The 22,338-nt window shown below is 30.0% G+C and overlaps 5 protein-coding genes across 6 annotated transcripts; 3 read left to right on the top strand and 2 right to left on the bottom strand.

Moving 5' to 3' along the window:
- Window positions 1-39: 39 nt before the first annotated feature.
- Window positions 40-2,521, bottom strand: LOC100740829 (cytochrome c). The gene is made up of 4 exons (XM_003490105.4): window positions 2,382-2,521; window positions 1,135-1,184; window positions 675-816; window positions 40-596 (listed from the first exon to the last, which is right to left on the bottom strand). Exons 2-4 carry the CDS (start codon window positions 1,171-1,173, stop codon window positions 451-453), a joined length of 327 nt encoding a protein of 108 aa, XP_003490153.1. The 5' UTR covers window positions 1,174-1,184; window positions 2,382-2,521; the 3' UTR covers window positions 40-450.
- A 451-nt stretch (window positions 2,522-2,972) lies between these two features.
- Window positions 2,973-5,094, top strand: LOC100741189 (general transcription factor IIH subunit 5). The gene is made up of 3 exons (XM_003490108.3): window positions 2,973-3,174; window positions 4,128-4,535; window positions 4,648-5,094. Exons 1-2 carry the CDS (start codon window positions 3,140-3,142, stop codon window positions 4,312-4,314), a joined length of 222 nt encoding a protein of 73 aa, XP_003490156.2. The 5' UTR covers window positions 2,973-3,139; the 3' UTR covers window positions 4,315-4,535; window positions 4,648-5,094.
- Window positions 3,199-6,315, bottom strand: LOC100740951 (meiotic nuclear division protein 1 homolog). The gene is made up of 5 exons (XM_012386576.3): window positions 6,178-6,315; window positions 3,839-4,078; window positions 3,653-3,758; window positions 3,417-3,563; window positions 3,199-3,354 (listed from the first exon to the last, which is right to left on the bottom strand). Exons 2-5 carry the CDS (start codon window positions 4,063-4,065, stop codon window positions 3,217-3,219), a joined length of 618 nt encoding a protein of 205 aa, XP_012241999.1. The 5' UTR covers window positions 4,066-4,078; window positions 6,178-6,315; the 3' UTR covers window positions 3,199-3,216.
- LOC105680202 (zinc finger HIT domain-containing protein 1) lies at window positions 4,183-5,100 on the top strand. Its single transcript, XM_012386578.2, has 2 exons — window positions 4,183-4,535; window positions 4,648-5,100. Exons 1-2 carry the CDS (start codon window positions 4,394-4,396, stop codon window positions 4,968-4,970), a joined length of 465 nt encoding a protein of 154 aa, XP_012242001.1. The 5' UTR covers window positions 4,183-4,393; the 3' UTR covers window positions 4,971-5,100.
- On the top strand, window positions 5,768-12,201 carry LOC100741069 (inositol polyphosphate multikinase). Of its 2 annotated transcripts, none has more exons than XM_012386573.2 (5): window positions 5,768-6,064; window positions 7,079-7,399; window positions 9,352-9,528; window positions 10,302-10,562; window positions 10,826-12,201. In XM_012386573.2, exons 2-5 carry the CDS (start codon window positions 7,234-7,236, stop codon window positions 11,533-11,535), a joined length of 1,314 nt encoding a protein of 437 aa, XP_012241996.1. In that variant the 5' UTR covers window positions 5,768-6,064; window positions 7,079-7,233; the 3' UTR covers window positions 11,536-12,201. The 2 variants fall into 2 exon arrangements, with proteins under 2 accessions (XP_012241996.1, XP_012241997.1); XM_012386574.3 differs by lacking the exon at window positions 5,768-6,064 and adding an exon at window positions 6,406-6,544.
- Window positions 12,202-22,338: the final 10,137 nt, after the last annotated feature.

Below are 22,338 nucleotides of genomic sequence, written 5' to 3' on the forward strand. Positions count from 1 at the left end.
CTTATTGTTTGTTAATATAGCAAAAATGAACATTACAAATTCATTGTTGAATCTGTATTTTCATATTCTTGCATTACAATTCAATAGTTCATAGAACGATTTCAACAGTGTACAATCACAAATAAATAATAGTGCACAATCTACGGATGGCTCAACCACCGTGAGAGAGCACCAAAATATCTTTAGCGATGAAGCAGAGTCAGATCTAATCCAACTCCTGTCAATGTACATAAATTATATGCATGATACACCTACTTATAATTAACAACAATAATTTGTCACTATTCAGACTTTGTAAACGTTCGAGTACCAGATGGAGAAAATAAATGAATGAGCTGAGTGAAATGTAGCGGGATGTTTATGAGGTTTGAGATGATATTAGTACTAAATTCCTCTAAACCCGCCAAACACGTCTAGCGTGCTTTATCACTTTTTTCCTAGGTATCAAGCTTACTTAGATGCTTGTTCAATATATGCAATTAGATCAGCACGTTCTTGTGGTTTTTTCAAACCAGCGAACACCATTTTTGTACCAGGAATGTACTTCTTTGGATTCTCAAGATATTCGAATAAAGTGTCCTTATTCCAAGTGATACCTACAATAGTATGTATACAATTTGAGCTTTTTTCAAACATTTAGTATTGTATTAAAAACATTTTAATAAAAGGTATACCTTTAGATTTGTTTGCATCCGTGTAACTGTAACCAGGAGCTTGGCCAGTTTTCCTACCCATTACTCCATGAAGATTAGGTCCTACTTTGTGTTTACCACCAGCTTCAATTGTATGGCATTGTGCACATTTTTGTACAAAAAGCTAACAAAAAAGATTACTTTTACAGATATATATATATATTCAATAACTATTAACAATTTGATAAAAATTTTATTTTAGATGTGAACAAAAATTGCATAATTATTTAATATAATAAAACGTTAAATCCATATTACCGATGAAGTCAAAATTATCGTGACGTGTAGTCACGTGTATACGTATCACGTTTCCATACGTCATAAGAGATTAAATTATGTGTGCATTTTTCGACATAAATTTCAATTAACGAAAATTTTTAACGTGTTTCAAATTGAATAACAAATCAAACAATCATTAAAATTTTATATTTTTAATTTTTACCTTTTTGCCTTTCTCTGGATCACCAGCAGGAACACCCATAGCTTTATAATCTGGGCAAAATTGTTAAAATATAATTTTTTAAGATATCGATAACATACACATACCAACACTTTTGTCAATCTACTATGCATAGAAGGTAAATTTTTAATAACTTTGACTTTCGATTCGTTTCTTGTTCGTTACGTAAGTACGAAGCATGTGAACAAGTCTTAGATTTCATAATATTCTTACATGAGAAATTTGTATATAATTTACATATTAAAAATTTAATCATCAAATAGAAAGACGTAACATTTTTTTGCTGCATTGAAAGAAGATATTAAAAGACATTTCTGTCAAGAGTCAAAACGTTACGTTACATTTTCTGTTCAGCACGTGTCATTCTCAAAATGATAAGAAAGAACGTGATAATTGAATATTGTTACATAGATAATAAAATTCATTTTAAAATGCATAAGATAACAATAAAATATAATATTTTACATAGATTATAAGAACATTCGATTTAAAAAAAAATGACATTGTGACATTGACGTAAGTAGTTTGTCTAAAGGTCAAATAAGTTACATTTATATATGGGTATATGCCTGGGTGCAGCATCGCCCAGAATTCAATCTAATCTAATCGGAGTAAGAATTTTATAAATTAACACTCTTACGATTAATGAAATTTTTCATGAAATTGCACTTCGCGTTCTAGTTTTGCGATACTGAATGCCTAAGTACATTTTTATACTGACGAAATTAGCACTAATTTTAACTTAACTTAAATCTCACGGAAATTTATAAAACGAAGTTTTATAAGAGAATGATATAAGTACACATTTACTTCTCAATAGCTTATAATATAATTTATAAACCCAATTCTTTTATATTCTTGCGAATATTAGTTATTTGTGATAAGAAGACTAAATTATATTACAAGATTTAGAATTTTTTATTAATGGAAATGCAATAATAGAGTAGCAGCTCGGTAATAACCGCGTTACGTAACATTAATTTTATACTTGATTAAAACAACCGAAAATTATTGCTATAATAGAACAAAAATTTCACGATTTCGATAGCTATGGGATTTCAAGGATTCAATTACACGTGTTGTAAACGCCATGCACATAAAATTGTTGTTTAAGTTATTTAGCAACTTATACAATTTCTTAATAATTTCAATGAAAAATATTAATAAAAATAATAATTATATTCGATAATACTTTTGAACACTTAAAAAAAAATGAGAATCGAACTTACTTTAAGTGACTAACACTCACGCGAACAAGATTTCACAAGTGTCTGAGGCCTGACCGTGAATAGACGCTTTGATCAATGTATGTATAACTACTGATTTCCTCTGGGCTTCAATTCGGGGTATTTTAATGGCTGATGCAATAGTTCATGGACATTCGAAATGTTCTACCAGAGGGCGCTCAGGTAAAATATTATTAAAATTCTTGCTATGATTGGTAAAACATTTTGTGCAACATTTAAACTTGCTCCATAAATTCTTTTTCTTATTGGAATGAACATAAATAAATACTGAATTTTAAATACTTATAAATAATATATTACTGTATTTGGTAATGAATATAAATAAAATATATTGCTTTATATGATATTATAATTTTACTGAATAATATAGAAAAAGTACTATTATGAATTTATTATAATCCTGTTTTCTTCATTTACGTATATGTAATATGATAATATGTAATATGAAAATATTGTTAATTTATAAATAAAATATATTTATATTAGGTTATATAAAATTTCGTTATCAACGCCTCTGTTGACGCTTGTCATGTACTAAACGAAATAATTTGAATCATACTGATTTTCTCATCTAATACTTGGAGATGAATATACTCAATGACTTGTAGTTATACCTGTAAGTTTATATCTATGCTTATAATTTATAATAGTACTTTGTACTACACACGCGTGCAGACGTAAGGCAATTATGAAAAATCTAGATATCTGATCATTTTTGTGGAAGACAAAAAAAAAAAGTCATGGTAAATGTTACGAAAGGGATTTTAGTTGAATGGTAGGTATAAAAAATAAAAATTGGTTTAAATTTCAAATGTCTTTATTCTTTGTAATCTAAGTCATCAGGAATATTGAATTGTTTATTCAGACATTCTACAGATATGTCAAATTTGTTTTTACACCAACTTTGAATAGCAAAAATGTTATCTGTCCATATATTTGTAACTTCTTTATATTTCTAAAAGATAAGAAAATTTGTATTAATTTAATGTAAATTTAAACCTTTTAATACTCTTATACCTGTACTTTTTCTGCAAGTTTAGCTATAACTTCTGGATCAGCATCACTGAATTTAGCAATTTGTTTATTTAATTGATTCTCTTTGGCTTTTAATTCTTCTAATTCACGTAATAAAATTTGTCTTTCCTCTGTATCTTCTTTTCCTATCTATACATTTTATACCAATAAATATATAGAAAAAAACATAACCTAAGTTTTGTAATTATATATCAACTAATTTCCTGTAACAATATTACCTTTTCTTTTTCGCAAGTATCTTTCAGTTTTTGAAGTTTAAATTCTGCTTCTACTATGTTTTTTGATGCTTCAGAGATTCTTTGTTCTATCCTAGTAAGATTTTCTCTGCACAACATATTTATTTATTATTACTTTTAATGTAATATTATTTTTATATAAAACAGAATTATATACTTTGTTCCTACCCTGGAAAAGTCCAAAAATATACAGAAGTACCAATCTTTTCTGATTTTACTAATCCATCATCTACTAGTGTTTGAAGTACATCTTTTACTGCCTGTGCAACAATCCCTTTTTCTTTAGCTGCGATTTTTTCTAATTCTTTTAAAGTAAAAAATTCTTTTCTTTCATAAAACAATTGAAGCAGTCTTATACGTTTTTCTTCGAAAGAAACTCCTTTTCGTTTAGACATTTTATTTAAGTGACTGTAATAAAGTAATAAATTTTAATGGAAATTATTTATTATGTTTATAGCGATGCAGCTATGAAGCAATTTCTTTTACATTTAGATGAGACATTTGCTTTAGGACGAAAATTTATTATTCAAGATCTAGATGAGAGGCATTTATTTATCTCTGCCGATATTTTAGACACCTTACAAGCAAAAGTGGATGACCTTATGGATCAAATATCATTTCCTCTAGCTGAGAAAGGAATATAAGAACTATCAAAGAATGTCTTATTTATAACCTATTATAAAATAAATTAAAATATTGTGAATTACTATAAATTAATCAAATATGGCTGCTCGAGAATCTGGTAGAATAAAAGATGCATATCAAAAGAGAGTGCTTGATGAAGCTGCTCGTAAACGTAGACAGAAGAAAGCATTGGAGGCTTTGGAGCAAGATAATTTTCATGATGATCCGCATGCGGATTTGGGTATGTAAATACATTGCACAATTCTATTTGTTTAACAATTCAAATATAATTTTTTTATAGCATTGTGGGCATAACAATTTATAACATTTTACAAATACTATAATTGTTTCAGTAATGAGCAAGAAAGTTCCAAAGTTTCAAGAGACTCTAGATAATAGAGGTGGTAGAAGAAAAAAGACCAGATCAGCGGAGTATTATAAACAACGATTTCGTAAAACTTTTGCTCAGTTAGTGGAAGAAGATCTAAATATTAATCCAAATCCACCTAATTATGCATCTGCTCAAGCACAACCATCCCGATTTCCAGAACGACAATTTTGTGCAGTTTGTGGTTTCCCTAGTAATTATACTTGTATTCCTTGTGGAGCTAGATATTGCAGTATGAAGTGTCTAGGTACTCATCTTGACACAAGATGTTTAAAATGGACAGCTTAATAAGTATGTGGTTATCATGAAGCTTATAGTTCAATATTATAAATAAAACATATTTTTCTTATTGTAAACGTAATAAGACTAATATATGTAAGAAAAAAGTATTCAATAAAATTGTGTATTTTTATATTAATATTTGGTACTCTTTTCTCCTTTTATGATGCAATAAACTAATATAATAAATTAAAAATTTTTAATAAGTTATAAATATATAATAATTTCATATAATAATAATAATTGTAAATATATTTATTAATATATAATTATGAGTTTTGTTTTTGTGTTTTAATTTGTGTTTTTGTAATAATAATGTTTGTGTTAATAATTTGTGTTTTTTCATGTACTAAAATTGTATTACATATACAACATTATGTAAAACATTATTTATTATTTCAAGAAACTATCGTTATCGATTGTTTTAAAACTTATCTTAATAGTATGTATTATCAGATAGAAGATATGTTTATAGTTTTTTATGCATTATTAAAAAACACTGTATACATACTGATTGCTTTGTACTTTGTTTATTGTTTACAATATTACTTACGTTTTAAAGGATTATAAACAGTAATATTGCACGTCAGTACTATAATATTACGTAAATATTAACTTCACAAATTATTTGGATTATAATATAGCCAAAGGAAAGAGCGAAATAAAAAACACGTGTAAAATGAGCTGTTGAAACGTAGTTTCAGCTAACGTATTAACTGACTAATATAAATCTCTGAGAACAAGGCGGGAACGATTTTCATTTTATAAAAACAATGGCCCTCTGGTGGAATCTAGAAGAATCTTTGTACTGTGACGAAAGAGGCAGCAATAGAAAAGTAGAAAAACGTCTAGTGGTAGGACATGTAATCGTTTATAATTATGTGAAGTTTAAATTCGTGAATGTAATCTTTGTTCCGCCTAATATACGGACGGATTCGAACGAAATTGTCTATGTGAAAGTGTTACGTATTCGAGCATACTATAGTGTTGTGGACGGTTATTGTATAGGTTATAATAATACATAGGCATGTAAAATGTCATAGATATAACAATTGTAAAAGAAGAGTGGCTAATAAATTATTCTCCTGTTATTTCCAATAAATGTACGTATGCTTTATATGAGTTGTATTTTATGATTCTTTCGAATGCTCAAAATGTCGATTCCTAAAATGTTACAAGTTTCCTCGTATTAATTAATGAATGTACGTGTTCATACCTTGTAGAAGTAGTTAATCAGATAGAAAATTGTTGGAATTTAATTTAATTTTATAAATACTGTTTTTGATAATATTGCAGTTTCAAAAGACGAACGAATATCACGATTTGTTGGTAAAAGCGCGAATTTAAAACATTCAGTTTTCGCAAACACATTCTGCCCTCTACCGATCTAGATGAGTATCTTAATATGATGTTTTAAGCGTCGCGCGAAATGTTTGTTCTAACTTATTTTGGTTTTCGATCATTTGAAAGAGCATCGAGAGACTGCACCTTATATATTATTCAGTGTGATGTGAATTTACCTGTGATACGCTTAATCAAAAATTTTAAATTGTGGATTTTCGAGTGAGAAAGAATAATCGAAGGTAACATCTATTTTAAGAATGAAAATATCGATATTGTAGCACGATAGAATTTCCGTTTTGTCAAATGAAAAATACATGGAAATTCTTTTAAACAATGTATGTACATGCGTAATTTTTATGTAATAATTTATTTTTATTCTTTAGGAACTTTGATATTAATTATGTTAAATCATGAACGCTAATATTAAAATTTGATATCAAAAATGTAAATGAAAATAAATGTAAAATGTAAATGAAATTTTGATATCATTTTTTAAGAGTTATTTTTGCAGGCTTGTATGCTTAATTTATAACTGTAAATCATAGAAAAGTTTCACATTTTTATGAGGAAAATACGAATTTTATTCGCGTTTTCTTTTATTTGAACAACGAATAATATAACGTATTGCAAAATATTATGTTGAAGCGTAAAAACGTTTGACTTTTAAAAATCATTCAGTCAGTTTAATAGTATTGCAATCTATAAGAGCATATAATTATACCTAAGTAACTGGTCTGTTGAACTTCCTCATCAACTGAAATTTGTATTTATAGACGGAAGTAAGACAGCTGAAGATAATTAGAATAAGCTTCGATGACTAACTACTGGTGGCTAAGGTGGATTTTGCAGCGAAGATAAGACCTTTGCAAATCGTGCAACCCTTTAATTGCAGAAGTAATTACTGTGTACCACTCATTGCAATAACACGATGACATTAGACTCTCAGACCGATAAAAGTTTATGCCATCTTGATAAGCTTTCGAACACGGACTTAGCTGAAATTCCATCCAACTATGGACTTCCTGCTGGAATAAGCCCGTTGGAATCTCAGGTAGCCGGACATCCGTCGTTAGATATCGAACGACAGACTATTGGTAAGCATCTGATCGAATTAAATGCCGCGGAAGATGAAATGCGGAGAAAACAGATTTATTGAATCGTCTCGATACTTAGTTATTTGATAAAGGAAAGTAGTAACTTCAAATGCGTCTTGGTTCTTACCTTCCCAAAGAAATAATGTTTTTCTTTATAAATCTCCCTTATTCATGCACCAATTTTACTATTTGTAGACTTTTTACACGATTTATACTTATCTTACTAACATTCAGTCGATCCATTCATTTTGTTCTACTTATTCTTTCTACATTCGTTCGTATTTGTACCTCTCACTTTCACTAGTGTTCCAGCAGGGGTATTGGGCATTTGTCCAATAGATGCGATCTGCGTAGTCTCCTTAGTGGGGATTACGTTTAAGTCTAAGAAGCTGACACCGATACCAAGTTCACCGATAATGTTTATTTGTTGACACGCTGAAGTCATCGACAATCACTTCATCGACAATCACTTCATTGACATCCACTCTTGCTGGCAGTTCGTTGTTATCGAATATTACATTGTCCGCATATATATGTTATCATTAATTATGTATTTATATCTAAATATTCATTTTCGCGCATAAAAAAGATGAAGGGGAAAGGAAAATGATACAAGTTATATAGATAAATATTTATAAAAACTTGGTAATCTTCGATTTCTGTAATTTTTTAATACGCTGCCAAGGTCATTACCCCGAATCGTGTTGAGAAGGTTTTAATGGAGGATATATGTAGTAAATCAAATGCGTGGGCGGAGGAGGAAATCTTCACTTACGTTCATTTCTGTTTAAAATAAAATTAGATTTGGATTAGCTTAAATCCTTTCAGAATGTTGATCCAGGGGGAGGGATTCCATCCTCCGCCCACTTTTTTAATTCACTACTATTTGTGAATCATCTCTTCTACGGAAAGTCATAAGAACTCAGTTCTGTTAATCATAAGAAACAGGAGCGAATGTAGATAAAGGTGCATAATCAACGATAACATATGATGGTACGTATAATAATTACCGGTAAAAAACAATGTCAGTGAAATGATAGTTGGTGATTTCAATATATCGGCAAATAGATATTGTCGGCGAACTCGGTGTCAATGAAATTGTGTCGATGATTTAGAGATAACCCCCTTGGTGGTGGTATCACGCAGTCTTTTACTGTCGGATTTTGAAAAGAATGATTTGCATTTCTTGTATGAGAATTATGCGTTTCTCATTCGTTTCATTTTAATAAACATCTTCTTCGCACTAGAAATATGATTTGATGCGACTTTGAGTTCGTTTGAACTGTTTAATCTGGTAATAAAGATATTTTTTCCATAAATTGTATCACTTCTCCTTTATTTTGAGAATTCAACCATAAAATTGCACTATATACCTATATAATGTCTCTTACATGTAAAAATATAGGAAAATATTATATAGATGTACATATAGGTTCAAGGGAGCTTAATCTTGATTTTGACAAAATGAGACAAATAATTTGTTGTTATAACTTAGGTTTGATGAAAATAATTTTTATTATTTTGTTGTGAATTTCATATTTATTTGATATAAACTCTATATAAGTGAAAGTTAAATCGTGAGAATTCTTCACGATAACATATACAGTTGTGCTACCTAAAAAAGTAAATATTGAATAATCATTTTTCTTAATATATGTAATCTAGCGGAATATTGTGTTATGAGTTTCGTTGATAACGGTTGTGAAAAGAGTTCCAACGAGCGAGTTGCATAAATACTTTCAACTGCAATTCATGAACGACAAGTTCATACGTGATATTTATTTCATACTTATTGCTATTTATTTAATACATTATTGTAAATTTCTCATTAAGTATTTGTGAATCTATATTTACATGGTACTTTGTTATTTTTATTTATGAAATAGGAAACAAAATTATCTAATTTTTATTATGTAACCAATGATGTTATAAAAGATTAATAAATGTTGTAGGCATGTTACGTAGGTCGGACGGCTGTGTGTTTAAACCTGTTGTTAAACCGTTACTTGGGAAAAGAGAAATTTCGTTCTATGAAAACTTACAAACATCTCAAGACCCTGTTATGTTACAATTGAAGAATTATGTTCCACGATATTATGGCACAACAGAGTTACAAATTTTTGGCAGACGTAAGATATCAAAAATATCGAATTTTTAATTTGTTTCTTACATTTCTTCTTATTCCCTTAATTTCGTTCTCCATATGTTTTTCATTGTCACAATTGTATTTAAAAGTCATTTTAAGTAAATTAATATAAAATAGGCGATATTATACTACCATATTTTTTAAAATAAAATATGTAATTATTTTTTTTGCAGTTAAATTCGATAAAATATTCGAGAGAAAAGTTATGTAATTTGATAATGCAAATAAGAGGATCTTTTTCCGAATGTTCTTTTTTTTTTTATTACAGCCACTGTCACTGTTATTTTATGAGAATACATAAATATTTTATTACATTCAGTGTTGTCATATCTTTTATTTGAAAAACATAGATATTATTATCTATGGTTGTTATAAAATACTGTAAAATTAGAAAAATACATATCTATTGTTTCTTTGTAAAGCTGTTAGTGGTTTTAATTAATTCTAAAAGAGGATTTTACTTAATTTACGATAACAAGTCATTGGATGTTTTTTCGAATAATTTCTTTTTATCTTTAACAGTAAAGAAAATAAATAGATCTTTTGCTTCTTATGGACAATTTTGCGTAAAATAGAAGATGAGTTGTGGTTACATTGATATATATTCGATGCTTAGTATGTTATTTATTTACCATGCATGTATTAATAATTATTAAAGAATTTACCCCAAGATTCTGTACCTACAATTAATTGCTGAAAAATCTCGGTTTCGTACAGTTTAACACAATATGATTAATCGTTTTCGTAAAATATTAGGAGTAACATTCCTTACGCTGAAAGATATTACCGATGGTATGGCGGAACCGTGCGTGATGGATATAAAAATAGGTAGACGAACGTGGGATCCTTTAGCCACGCCAGAGAAAAAAGCAACGGAAGAGTTAAAGTACGCCGAATCTAAACGCATTTATGGATTCTGTATAACCGGCTTTCAAGTATATTGCGTTTCTTCCGGGAAATTAAAACAGTTTGGCAAACATTATGGCAAGACTCTTGATGCTAATGGTGTCGTGGAAGGTATATCATTAACTTCAATTATTTTATAGGGAATTATACACAGCGTTATGAATTTACGAGCTATCACTAGCTGTTATAATTCAAATGTCTTTTAATGTTTCATTAGTCACGTACGTATAGTTGTATAAGTGGTATACATATCACTATTGGATCATATGAGGAACGATTGTAACGAAACGCTGGAAGCTGTTTCCAGAACACTTTAAACAATTTACTTTTTTTATTCAAACTATTCCAAATGGTGCCTTTTCTTTCCTGCGCAGCGCTGAAAATCTTCCTGAATATAAGTCCAGAAAGACCGCCCTGTCGTCAATTGATTGTGATGCTGCTCTCTTTCTTGTGGAAGATCTTACTATTCTTTCGTATGCAGCGGTTGTTCCGCTTTTATTCTAGTTCCTTATTGGTGGCATATGATGCAAAAAGGTTGCGGCATTATCTCCGCCTAAATAACACGAACGTCAATAAATTACCTAGCCACGTATCCACGTCATTTTCCTCCACAAGTAATTATGCAACCACATCGAATGTGTTCAAACACACGAATGACGCGACGAGTAATTCAGTTTCAAGTATCGAAAGCAACAGGAATCGGACGATGGAGAAGGCACATTTTATTAAGAGGAGTATCAGCTTGAGTGGCGAGAATGATTCTTCGAGCAAAGAAAAGACTTTGAATAGAAGTGGATCGTGTAGCCCGGACTTTAAAGTGGATCGACTCTGCCGTACACATTCGTACGTGAACAACTTCGACGACGACATTAGAAGAATGAAAGAAGATTACGATGATTTGCTGAATGAACTTACCAGTTCGATGAAAGAGAAACAGAACTGGGTTAGAATTAACATGATCGATTTCACGCACGTCTTCCCAGCGGAGGATCAAAATGCTCTTGATCTAAATTATCTAGAGGGAATCGAAAATCTGATTAAACTCGTGGAGATGTTCCTAGTCTCCAAGGATACCACTGCATGAACCATATTTATTACAATATAAGAAGTTGTTACATTTTTTTCTTTTAAATTGCAATACGAGATGTTACATAACTGTATTTTATATTGTTTAATAAAATTAGATTAATTTTTGACGATAGGTTAGAGAAATCGTAAACCGGAAGTTGTAAATCATGACAATGTATGCACATTACCACATAAATAAGATACGAGGTCAAGAATGTTCCGTGAAAGCTTATTGGGTATGTAACACGATCGAACAGTAAAATATTTATTGTTTTAGAGCTTTCATGGAATGTTTTTTTGTACCTATAGTTGATCATAATGAAAGCACTGAAAACTGAATCTTAATTGTTTCGCACCAGATGTAACAACATTTCTAACGTTCACATTCTTCGATGCACCCTCACTTGTCGATATTCCATTTTACTAAAGACCATATTTGTTGGTTTTATATACCTGGTCATACATATGTATTCGTCATTCGTACAACAATTGTTGTAATCATTGATTCCTCATACTATTTCTTTACTTATCTTTTTATCGTACAAATAAGATTGTGTAATCATACCTACTAAATACGAAAATTGTTATATTAATATAAATACAAAACATCCAAGTGTTAATGTAAAGCTTGAATATCTTTATTCCTACCCTTTTGAATAAATTTAGGATTCTGATAAAAAAAGATATTGTGTCTTATAATCCTTTCAAATAGAAACGACAACAAAATTATATTTATGGAAATACATATGTATATGCGTATGGAGAGGAACCGATCTCTTCTTTAAGAGATCAATTTTACTACCATGCTATTTACTTTTGTATTTATTTTTAATTCTATTGTATTAAGTTAATTCGTATGTTTGTAAATATTTTATTAACGAGAATACAAAAATAAAGATAAGAATACGAAAGCAGTTATGTGTACCTGATTAATTAATTTTTCTGTAACAATTAGATGTAATGTACGCAGTTTTTAATTTTTTGAAATAATATTTCTATTTTTGAAATTCAATAATGCAATAATTTACAAAGTTATAAGGATATGAAAAGTTGTCATGATCAATACTTGCTAATATGTTAACTAGCAAATGCAGATATTTGATATGAGAAGTTATTTTAAAGATATTGAAGTAATCATATTAATTACTTTTATCACTTAAAAATTAGAAACGTTTGATACGTTTTATTAATATAATTAGTAAAGTTTTGTCTTCTGAGTGCAAAATTGAAAACAACATTTCATTCATTTTGAGAAAAGTTTAATCACAGGAAATAACAAGTTATTGTTATAATAACGAGTTTAGTTATGCCCAGATAATAAGAAATTAGAAATTATTTTTCATTAATATTTAATTGTCAATATTATGGGTACATTAAAAAAATTAATTATTCATACATCTGGTAGGACAAATATAAAACAATTCATTTTTCAGATTTTTGTAATTGAAGTATAAAATTATCATGTGAACAAAATGAGAGATTTGCTAGAAAAAAATGAAAGAGAAATTAGCAGAAAAGTAAAAATACAAGACAAATTCGCTATGAAATAATATTATTTACTTGGTATTAACAGCTATTAATAATTGGAAATTATACTACATACATACTTTATTTCAATGTAGATATTACTAGAAGCAATTATAATTCTTTTGTAGATTTCTAAACGAAGATAACGTTTAAATAAAATTAATATATAATTAATTTCATAAAAGTTTTGTCCAATGTCATATTCCGTCTGTGATTCCTTTTTAAATTTTTGTATAAACTATTTATTTATTTATTTAGAAAACAAGATCGATCTGTTAAAAAAAATTGTTTACAATTCCTTTTTGCAATCGTTGCTGCTTAATACTATCGATAACTTTAATAATTCTTTAAATTCAAAGGCAGATTCAAATTAGAAGAAATAATTATTAATTATAATTATTTAATAATAACTCAGTTAAGTGGTAGGTTATTAAAAAAAACTTTTCGTTATTGTATATTTTATTCGCCATTCACTCGTAAACAGTTTTTACATTGTCGCTCGAATCGTCGAATCAGCGTACCGGCACGACATGTCAACTGATAATAGTTCATAATTTGCTTAATCTCTCGTAACATTTATAATAATATTTATATAGAATATTTATATTTGTATTTATATTCATATTTATATTATACATATATTATGTATAGATTGCTTGCTGATCATCGGCTATATTTACGTGGCACATTATTTACCATAGTATATCTACTTATACATTTCAGCATTGTATACATCACACGTTCTTACTCTTTCTCATTCTTACGTACTTACACTTTCAAGAGTTCGGTCATCTCTCGCTCGCGAGCTACAGTCTACACTGTTTACGGCATCCGATGATTTATAGGATTACAGGTCATTCAGCTTTTCCATTTTAATGTTTCTTTTTACGCGTTCTCTGGACGAAGATAGACATAAATAGGAATTGTGTGACAAAGTGTAACAAAGATCGGAAGTGTAAACGCAAGTTAATAGAAATCGAACGTGAAGAACGACTCGACTTCGTGCGATCTTTTTCATCGGTAATCGGTATCCGACACACGTGATATGTACCTACGTATGTTCGGGTATGTTCGGATTTCAATCCGTTCACCAAATATCGTCGAAGATGATATCCTAGTGCTATAAATTCTAAATCTTCTAACGAAACGCCATTGGAATTGCGAGCTCGATAAATTCATGACGATTATTAGTGCCTGAACAGAGGAAACCTTCGAGGGTATCGGTACCTAATGTAATTACATACTGGGAGCGCGATTAATGGTGAGGGGTTCCGTTAATCAACCCGCAAACGCGATTACCACGGTTCAAATTGAATTACGTGTTCCGAATAGCAGGAAAGTCTCTGATAGCCAATGCGCGACAGAAACGATCGCAATGTACTATATTCGTTTATGTCACTGTACGTTATGCGACGTGTGCTACAAAGGAAATTTGATTATCGATTATACTTAAATATAACGATATATAACAAAGTAATAATGTAGTGATGACAACTGCGTTAATGATAATGATATTAATATTAATAAGAAACAATGATATTCTATACCACATAGCGAACGTAGATGCAACAATAAACAAAATAAGACTATTAAATACTTATAAACTTAATATATATATTGAACGTAGTAAAATAAAATTTAATTCCTGATTGATATAGATGTATAAGTTTGTTAGATCATACGTGTTCAATTTTTTGCTTTATATATTTGCATGAGTGTTTCATTATTCAGTCATATCTGTGGATCTTTTGCAAAATAGAAATTTTGTTTCAAAAGTAACTAGATTCAAAATTTCGTTGATTATTTGGTTAAAGAATTGGCAAGTGCGCATTATATTAAGAAACCATAATTTCCTCTAACGCGATAATTTTTTCTGTTGTTGTTGCGACCTCTCAACAGGTGGTGATCAGTTAAATTGCAACTGATCGGTTGGGGTCGCGAACCTTGAACGATATTAACGCTCAAGGTGGAGGGAGATTAAAGATGCTTGTAATTTGTATGTTTATTTGAAGTATCTTGTATGAACGTAAGTCTGGTTTAAACGTAAATGAGAGTCTTTAAACGTAAGGTGGAGCGTATTGAACACAAATTCTTATTCTCGAAGCGTCTGATGTCCATATTGTAGGTGTCAGTCTAAGGGGTGAGTTTTCGTCGACGTTTACTGCGAGGTGGGAATCTGTGTCTGTCCAATCTTGTAACTGTCGAACTGTCTTGAGCGTTTCGCAAGTGGTGCGTCTTGTGCGTACCTGGTTAAGGATGCGTAACGTAACGTCTCGTTAGTGACATCATCTAGTGGTCTATTGTCAAGTTCTCATCTGATGTCGAAGTTTATGACACGTCGTATGCTATTGAGCGGATCTGTCGAGCGCTTAAGATGCTAATTAAGTTGTAGACGTAGTACGAGTTGTAATTTTATAATTTGCAATGTGAGAAATTTCAACTTCTCAAAAATGGCAGATGTGCTGTCCGTATCGTAAACTGAGGATAATTTTATATCCTCAACATTTGTTGACAGATTTTAAATTATTAAAAATAATTACCACAAATTATATTTATTTATAATAATTGAAAAAGATAAGTCAAATGTTAAACAATACCTATATGTAATAATAATATTTTTAGGGGAATATTTCCGTGGCCTATAAAGGATTCTTTTCTTAAATCATTTTTATCTTTTTATCTGCAACTTCAAACAATAAATTTAGAACAATAATTGCAACAATTGTGTATACTTATAGAAATTAAATTTTTCTGTGGCGAATCTCAATTTTTCAATATTTTTAGTTATTTGGTATTTCTCCTCTTTCAATTTAATTCATACATACCGTTTTTTAAACAATACGCCAACTAACATTGACAAATTCTCTGTTTTACCTAATGTCGATAATACAATTTATACAAACTAATTTTCGCTTCAATGTTTATGCTTTCGCTCAAAGTGCGTTAATGTACCGATTGCTCAAACTCGATTTAAAAAAGTAATCGAATTTTCTAAATCTACAAGAAAAGTACAAAATCGTGCAGTTACGTCTTCTTCTTTAAAAATGATACATAACGATACGTGTAACGCAATAAAGATTGGTTTCACAACAAATTTCAGCCGAATGACCGCGACAGAGATCGCGTGATAAATTTAGCATCTCGATTGCGGAAATGGAAGACGAGGAAACGTGCACCCGCGCACCCATTTGAATTCTGCGGTTGTTAACCGCATGAGAACGCGAGTTCCGTTTTTCCTCGGTCCATTCTATTGAGAACGTTAACTAAAAAATTTGTTTCACGTTCCTCACTCGTTTTGCATCGTTTAACTAATTTGTCTTCATTACGTGTCTGAAGTGTCCCCTTTTTTCTTTTGAAACTTTCGATTTTGCAAAGTGAAGGTCCCGGTTCCGAATATTTTACGCTTAACTCTTCCCCCTAGTCTCTAATTGTTTTCAACTCGTTAACAGCTTTTTATACCATCGTACATATCATTTATGCATCACGTGTCATATCATAACATTGTTATTATAACGAAATGTATAGAAAGGGCATATTACAAAACATAACAGGGCATAACAGGGCATAACATCAAATTTGTGTATTCAAAAAATTTGTGATTAATTCCAAATATTGCGAAACCACGTTAACATTCTATTCATATATCGTCAGTTTTTTGTATTTTTATAAGTCTTTTGGTTCCATTGGCTACTTAGTAGCTGGTTTTGAATATTTTTGTGTCGTAATTAATTACAATTATGGTTTACATTTTATGGTTACAATTACATTTATGGTTAATTAACTTTTACTGTATATCATCGGTTGCTTCAGGATGAATGCGAGATATTTACGAAAAATATTTTAAACGAATAGTATACGTAATTTAGGACTTGTTACTGATGCATACGTTCAAACAATTCTTTAATTTACAATTCAGTAAATGAATTATGAGCATGTTAAATTCGATACTGTTAATTTCAGAAGCTACATTACCATTCTTAATATATCCACAAATAATTAATTTCTTTTAAATGCATATTAGAAATGCTTATATTTTCAAGTAAATCAATTTCTTTGATTTCTGTAACATTATGAAATAAATTTACACGTAGAAGTTTATGCAGAATATAAATTTTACGTGACACTAGTAACATGTATTAATTAGTATTAATAAAACGTTCCATATACATATTAGTTTTTGCAGTACAATCTTTTTTTGTTCGACGATATTCAATACAAGTCATAAATGATAATAAAACAAATATAATCTCCAACAAATAGTATAAAAAATTTACTTTTACAAAACATGATACGTACACACAGTACATTTTCTTTTTATATATTTTTATATATTTAACAAAATAAAATATATAAATAAATAAACGCGATGATATAGTATAAACGTGCATAATATTAATTTTGTGAGTAAATTTTGAAGAAAAGAATAACATACACACAAATATATAAATGTGTGTTAGTCAAGAAAAATTTTCACTGATGTGGCTTTTACAAGGAAATGACTGACAATTTCGTAATCATAATTTATAATTTGTAATGAATTCAGAATGTTACGGAAATATAAATGCATTCTCCTAATAATATTTTTTTTTAAAAACTCTCTTTTGAACTGAGCCACTCATTTAATCAGATAACTTTAGGAACTCCAATATAAAATTTCGATTTCGAATGTACACGTTTAACTCTTTACTATAACAAAACGTTATATATGGCAAGATCATATGATTTATTTTTTTCCAAATATGTCAGAGCTTAATTTCCATCGAAATTGGATAAGTTTTAATGAACTTACTTAAAGTTAAATAAATTGAAATTCTATAAGTTCAGTGAAAAGGACGTATTCACAAAGTTAAATCAGTCTGCAGAAAGTCATTTACTAATATCATACAATCGAATAGCGTCGTATCCGTTGCGTATCGTATATATATGCAAATGTATCGTAAATTAATAATTCAATCGATAACTATAAATTTATTTTCTTATAAAAACATAACTTAATAACAAGCATAATGTTTTCACTAAACATAATCTAATTATTAACGAACGGTTAATGCGTAAACTATTAATCAAATATATTTCATGTATATTGTTTTAATTTAAGTCTCTATCTAATGAGTATAAATCAATGGAACGTCATGTTCTAATAAATAAATTACATTTAAATGTAAGCGCAAACTTAACTCATCCTTTTTCTCCAAAATATGTATAGATAATATCTATGAATAGAATAGTCATGAATTGATCAATTTATTTTGCGAGAATTTTAACTTCGTTCGGCAGCGAGTACCGTATTACAATTGCATAATATTAAATTTCGCTCATCAATCATATGTAACTTCAATCAGTATACTATAGATAAGTAAAACATGTAAGATAACTAATTAGTTACACGTGTTCATTAACAATTGTAATTCGATACGTTTCTAATTCTACCAAAGCTCGCTATTTAACATAATAATACAAATACTGCCAATTCTTACAATTATCGACATTTGGAAATAATAAAAAAAAATCTATTGTAAGATAATAAAGATTAGCATTAAAAGCAATTGTCAACAATAAATCTAGTATTTTGCTTTTCTTGAACATAATATAATATGTAGGGATAGGGAGAGGAGCGATGACAATGTACGAAACCAACGAAGATGGAAAAGTCGGTAAAGGGGCCATTTACGACATTCGTGACAAAGAATAAAATTAATGAACACGCGTATAGAGCATGCTGGTCTGTTCAATGCCACGTAATAATTTTTTCTCCACGGCCAGCCAATGGACCATGTCGAGGACAGCGGTCAACGTTCAATCGAAACGATTGATCATGTAATTACGTTCAACAGAATTCTCTATTCGCGTACAAACATCGTCCAAGAAATTTACCGCGACTCTTTAAACGACTACCAATTAACGATAAAAGATCGACGTAAATATCGCAATTATGAGAATTTGTTTCAAAATTAACGTCTTAACGAATTAAAATTAGTTATGTGGTCGATACAATACATATATTTTTATTCGTATTGAATAAAAAATGATAAGAATTTTGTTATATTTATTTCTTTTTTCTCACTTTTGGAAACTTAGTAATTTTCTACTGAATGCAGAATAAGCGTTTGTCGAAGCAAAACATGCATTCGCTAAAATCAGAATACTTCAAGCGAAACACTCCATATCGTTTATGTACATTTACGTAATATATACATACACAAATTTAACAATATATTATAATAAAATGAACATAATCTTTTGCAACTAAATATGTTGAAAAATTTATTCGATTACTCAATGACTGTTGTTCATTTAAAATATACCTATCTGATTTCTTATTCTTCGAAATAAGGTGATAGTAAACCTATTACACATTTCAAACATCAGAAAGTTTTGCACATTTTAACATTACAAAATTTCATTATCTAATTATCTATATTTTTGTTTATTATTAAGACAGTAGAAATGCTGTCTTCCCCTTTTTATAAAATTTGTTCTTTCCTAATCCAAACCCAATTCTATCCTAACCCAAACATCCACGTTAGACATCTTACTATGCAGATGTACTTACATATGTACCTCGTACTCTTCTATAACAAGTGTATGTTTCGCAGAGATTACAAAGGTATTTCAACGACGAATTATCCGTTATATTAGTAAGCTTCGATATTCAATTGGACTATTTTTAGCGTGATTCGATACAGTGTTAACGAAATATCAAATTCTTTTATATGACACACACAATATTCCATGTACATATATGTACAAATCTTCTGTGATAGGTGTTTAAATACTATCGCGAGCCTGTGTACCTTTCAACATCGGAATTTCCCGTAAAATTTTGGCGAAATCAGCGTCTGCAGAAAACAAATGTTGCACGATGTGACTTCGATTCACTGGAACGAAATTAGCCGTGGTTCGGTGAATTCGTTCGCATAATCATAATTTTCGAGCATAGCCACGAGAACGAGGCGCGACATTTCAACCTCGTTTTTTTGCTCATTTATTGCGGTCTACGCGGCAAATTGAAAACGGATGCGGGCTAGGTGGCAATCGATAATTTCAGGCTGTTTTCGCATCACGCTTCTCGTACGAACGACAATTTTGAAATATATATTGACCAGACGGCGAGTAACCGCTTCGATGTCATGGAAGCGTATGATGTTTGCGGCGAGTTAACACGATCGCTGTAGCAAGATGTATTGCTGGTTGCTGTGGTTCTGATCACATAGCGACGCGCCAATGCTCGTCAATCGTCGCTATTCAACCAGTAAAATTGTCTGGACCGTTCCGTCAGAACACTAGCAGATTTTTGTTTGCACCGCCTGGATGAAGCTACGGTTTCAAAGAGCTAACCATTCTACGTTTCTTTTTTGCTTTGTTGATTATTTCATTCGTAATTATACCGTGAAAAATGGCCACGGTTTTACTAGTGTACGTTGTTATATAAATACTTCTCTAATGGTCTTGTGCTTTTTTTACGATTGTAATAGTTTTGAATATCTATATTTATCTTAGCAGTGTACCATAATTTTTTATCCGTCATTGAACTTCATTTCGCGAGATGAAAGGCTTCGTTTCACTAGTGAACGACGTTTTATAGATGTGTAGAACGAGTGGGAAGATCAACTTCCGATTTATCTACCAAGTAACTACTCGGTATAACATAATTACGCAAGATTAATAAAGTTTTAATAGATAATGGTTAATTTCCTTCAAGAAAGTCTATATGTTAAAGAGTACAAAATTTGTAGCGATGATCCAGACCAATAAAAAGTATTTGATCGTCATAAATCATAAAATAGATATTTTGAAAATGTAAAATATAATTTTTATATCTCCTTGTAAGAATATTCGATGGAGTGGAAATACAATAATGAGTAAAGAATTTGTGTATGTTAAACAATGTGTAACAATGTAATTCTTCAATGTAATTCATATCTGTGAATGTATATATTTCAATGCAACACAGGGCAAGACGCATTAAGCGATACTTATAAACAGGGAAATAATATATTGCAAATATGTTGACAAATATCTACTTACATGTATCGCAAACAAAAAGGTTAATTGATAAATTCTTTTCGTTATAGCAATGAAATTTCTATTCAATTTAACACTTTGATGATTGCTATTTGTTATTCATATCTGTATAAGTTATCCTATATTCTGTAAAATTATTATTATATTTATTTATTCTATTATTTTATTTCATAGGTAGTATAGATACTCAATATTCTTGTATACCTGTCTTACTTTTTTCGATCGATTATGAAATAGATAATTCCATAATATGCAAAATAATAAAAATTAGGATAAAAACATATACAGTGAAAAAGAAGGCACAGATCTGTTTTAACGAGGCATTTTACATAATAGCAGACAATGACGATTATAACGATATAAATGTACAGCGTGTACTTTCATGTAATTATAAAAATGTTGCACGTATGTACTAAGGGAAGTGAATCATTGGAATGTACTACGCAATCATGTTGTATCCATGATCGACCTCTCGTTAAAATAAGCTCGGCAAAGATGAATCTTTTCAAACGAAGTGCGTCATCAAAGTGTTAAGAAGACAGACATTTTGTACATTTTCTACACTTTTACAATAAAAGATCTCGTTCAGACTAATTATGTTACCAGACTGTAATCAACTTGATATCACCTTATCGATGTAAAACTTTTTATTTACTTAATTCGACGTATCCTTTCAAGTTTCAAATAGAGCTAAGGTAAATGATTCCTTAATTCCTTAATCTTGTGTTTCGTTTCTCGCGCATCATTTTTTTCGACGTCGTTTTAGTCTATCCATATTTTTTATCAGATATCTACGAAAAATCAGATTATTTGAATTCAAGGAACTTATCAGAGAGGTTCAAAACTTGAATTCAAATAATCAATCTGACCGAGCTTGATACAGATGTAACGTTAAAAATAAGCAACAAAGCAATCTTTTATTTCACCATAACAGAGAATGTTTCGATTTCATTGCTGCGTGGACGTGAATGTTTTGCGTTCACGAAATCTTTCGCAAGACAGACGTATCGCGATAGAACGAAACGTTTCGGCGTAAGTAAATGAGACGAAATGTAATTTGACGGTATCATTTCGAGCGTCTGTGACACAGACCAGACAGACAGAGAGAAAAATAACAGAATAAATGGCACGACGTTCTTCTGTGTATCGAATAGTACGGATCGATTCATGTAATTACATAGAGAACCGTGGTATTACAAATAGCAAACTTCGAAATGGTGAACGTAAAAGCGACTGTTTTATCGAGATTTTATTACATCACAAAGAG

Source organism: Bombus impatiens, unplaced genomic scaffold (assembly GCF_000188095.3).
Source record: "Bombus impatiens unplaced genomic scaffold, BIMP_2.2 scf_0396, whole genome shotgun sequence".
Lineage (NCBI taxonomy): Eukaryota > Metazoa > Arthropoda > Insecta > Hymenoptera > Apidae > Bombus > Bombus impatiens.

Coding starts and splice junctions, on each gene's coding strand:
- LOC100741189 (XM_003490108.3), top strand. CDS start 3,140: ATGGTAAATGTTACGAAAGGGATTTTAGTTGAATG. Junction 3,175..4,127: donor AAAGGGATTTTAGTTGAATG/GTAGGTATAAAA, acceptor TTATGTTTATAG/CGATGCAGCTATGAAGCAAT.
- LOC100740951 (XM_012386576.3), bottom strand. CDS start 4,065: ATGTCTAAACGAAAAGGAGTTTCTTTCGAAGAAAAACGTATAAGACTG. Junction 3,759..3,838: donor TATTTTTGGACTTTTCCAGG/GTAGGAACAAAG, acceptor TATGTTGTGCAG/AGAAAATCTTACTAGGATAG. Junction 3,355..3,416: donor AACTTGCAGAAAAAGTACAG/GTATAAGAGTAT, acceptor CTTATCTTTTAG/AAATATAAAGAAGTTACAAA.
- LOC105680202 (XM_012386578.2), top strand. CDS start 4,394: ATGGCTGCTCGAGAATCTGGTAGAATAAAAGATGCATATCAAAAGAGA. Junction 4,536..4,647: donor TGATCCGCATGCGGATTTGG/GTATGTAAATAC, acceptor TAATTGTTTCAG/TAATGAGCAAGAAAGTTCCA.
- LOC100740829 (XM_003490105.4), bottom strand. CDS start 1,173: ATGGGTGTTCCTGCTGGTGATCCAGAGAAAGGCAAAAAG. Junction 817..1,134: donor ATCCAGAGAAAGGCAAAAAG/GTAAAAATTAAA, acceptor CTTTTTTGTTAG/CTTTTTGTACAAAAATGTGC. Junction 597..674: donor GGATGCAAACAAATCTAAAG/GTATACCTTTTA, acceptor ATACTATTGTAG/GTATCACTTGGAATAAGGAC.
- LOC100741069 (XM_012386573.2), top strand. CDS start 7,234: ATGACATTAGACTCTCAGACCGATAAAAGTTTATGCCATCTTGATAAG. Junction 7,400..9,351: donor TATCGAACGACAGACTATTG/GTAAGCATCTGA, acceptor TAAATGTTGTAG/GCATGTTACGTAGGTCGGAC. Junction 9,529..10,301: donor GTTACAAATTTTTGGCAGAC/GTAAGATATCAA, acceptor GTAAAATATTAG/GAGTAACATTCCTTACGCTG.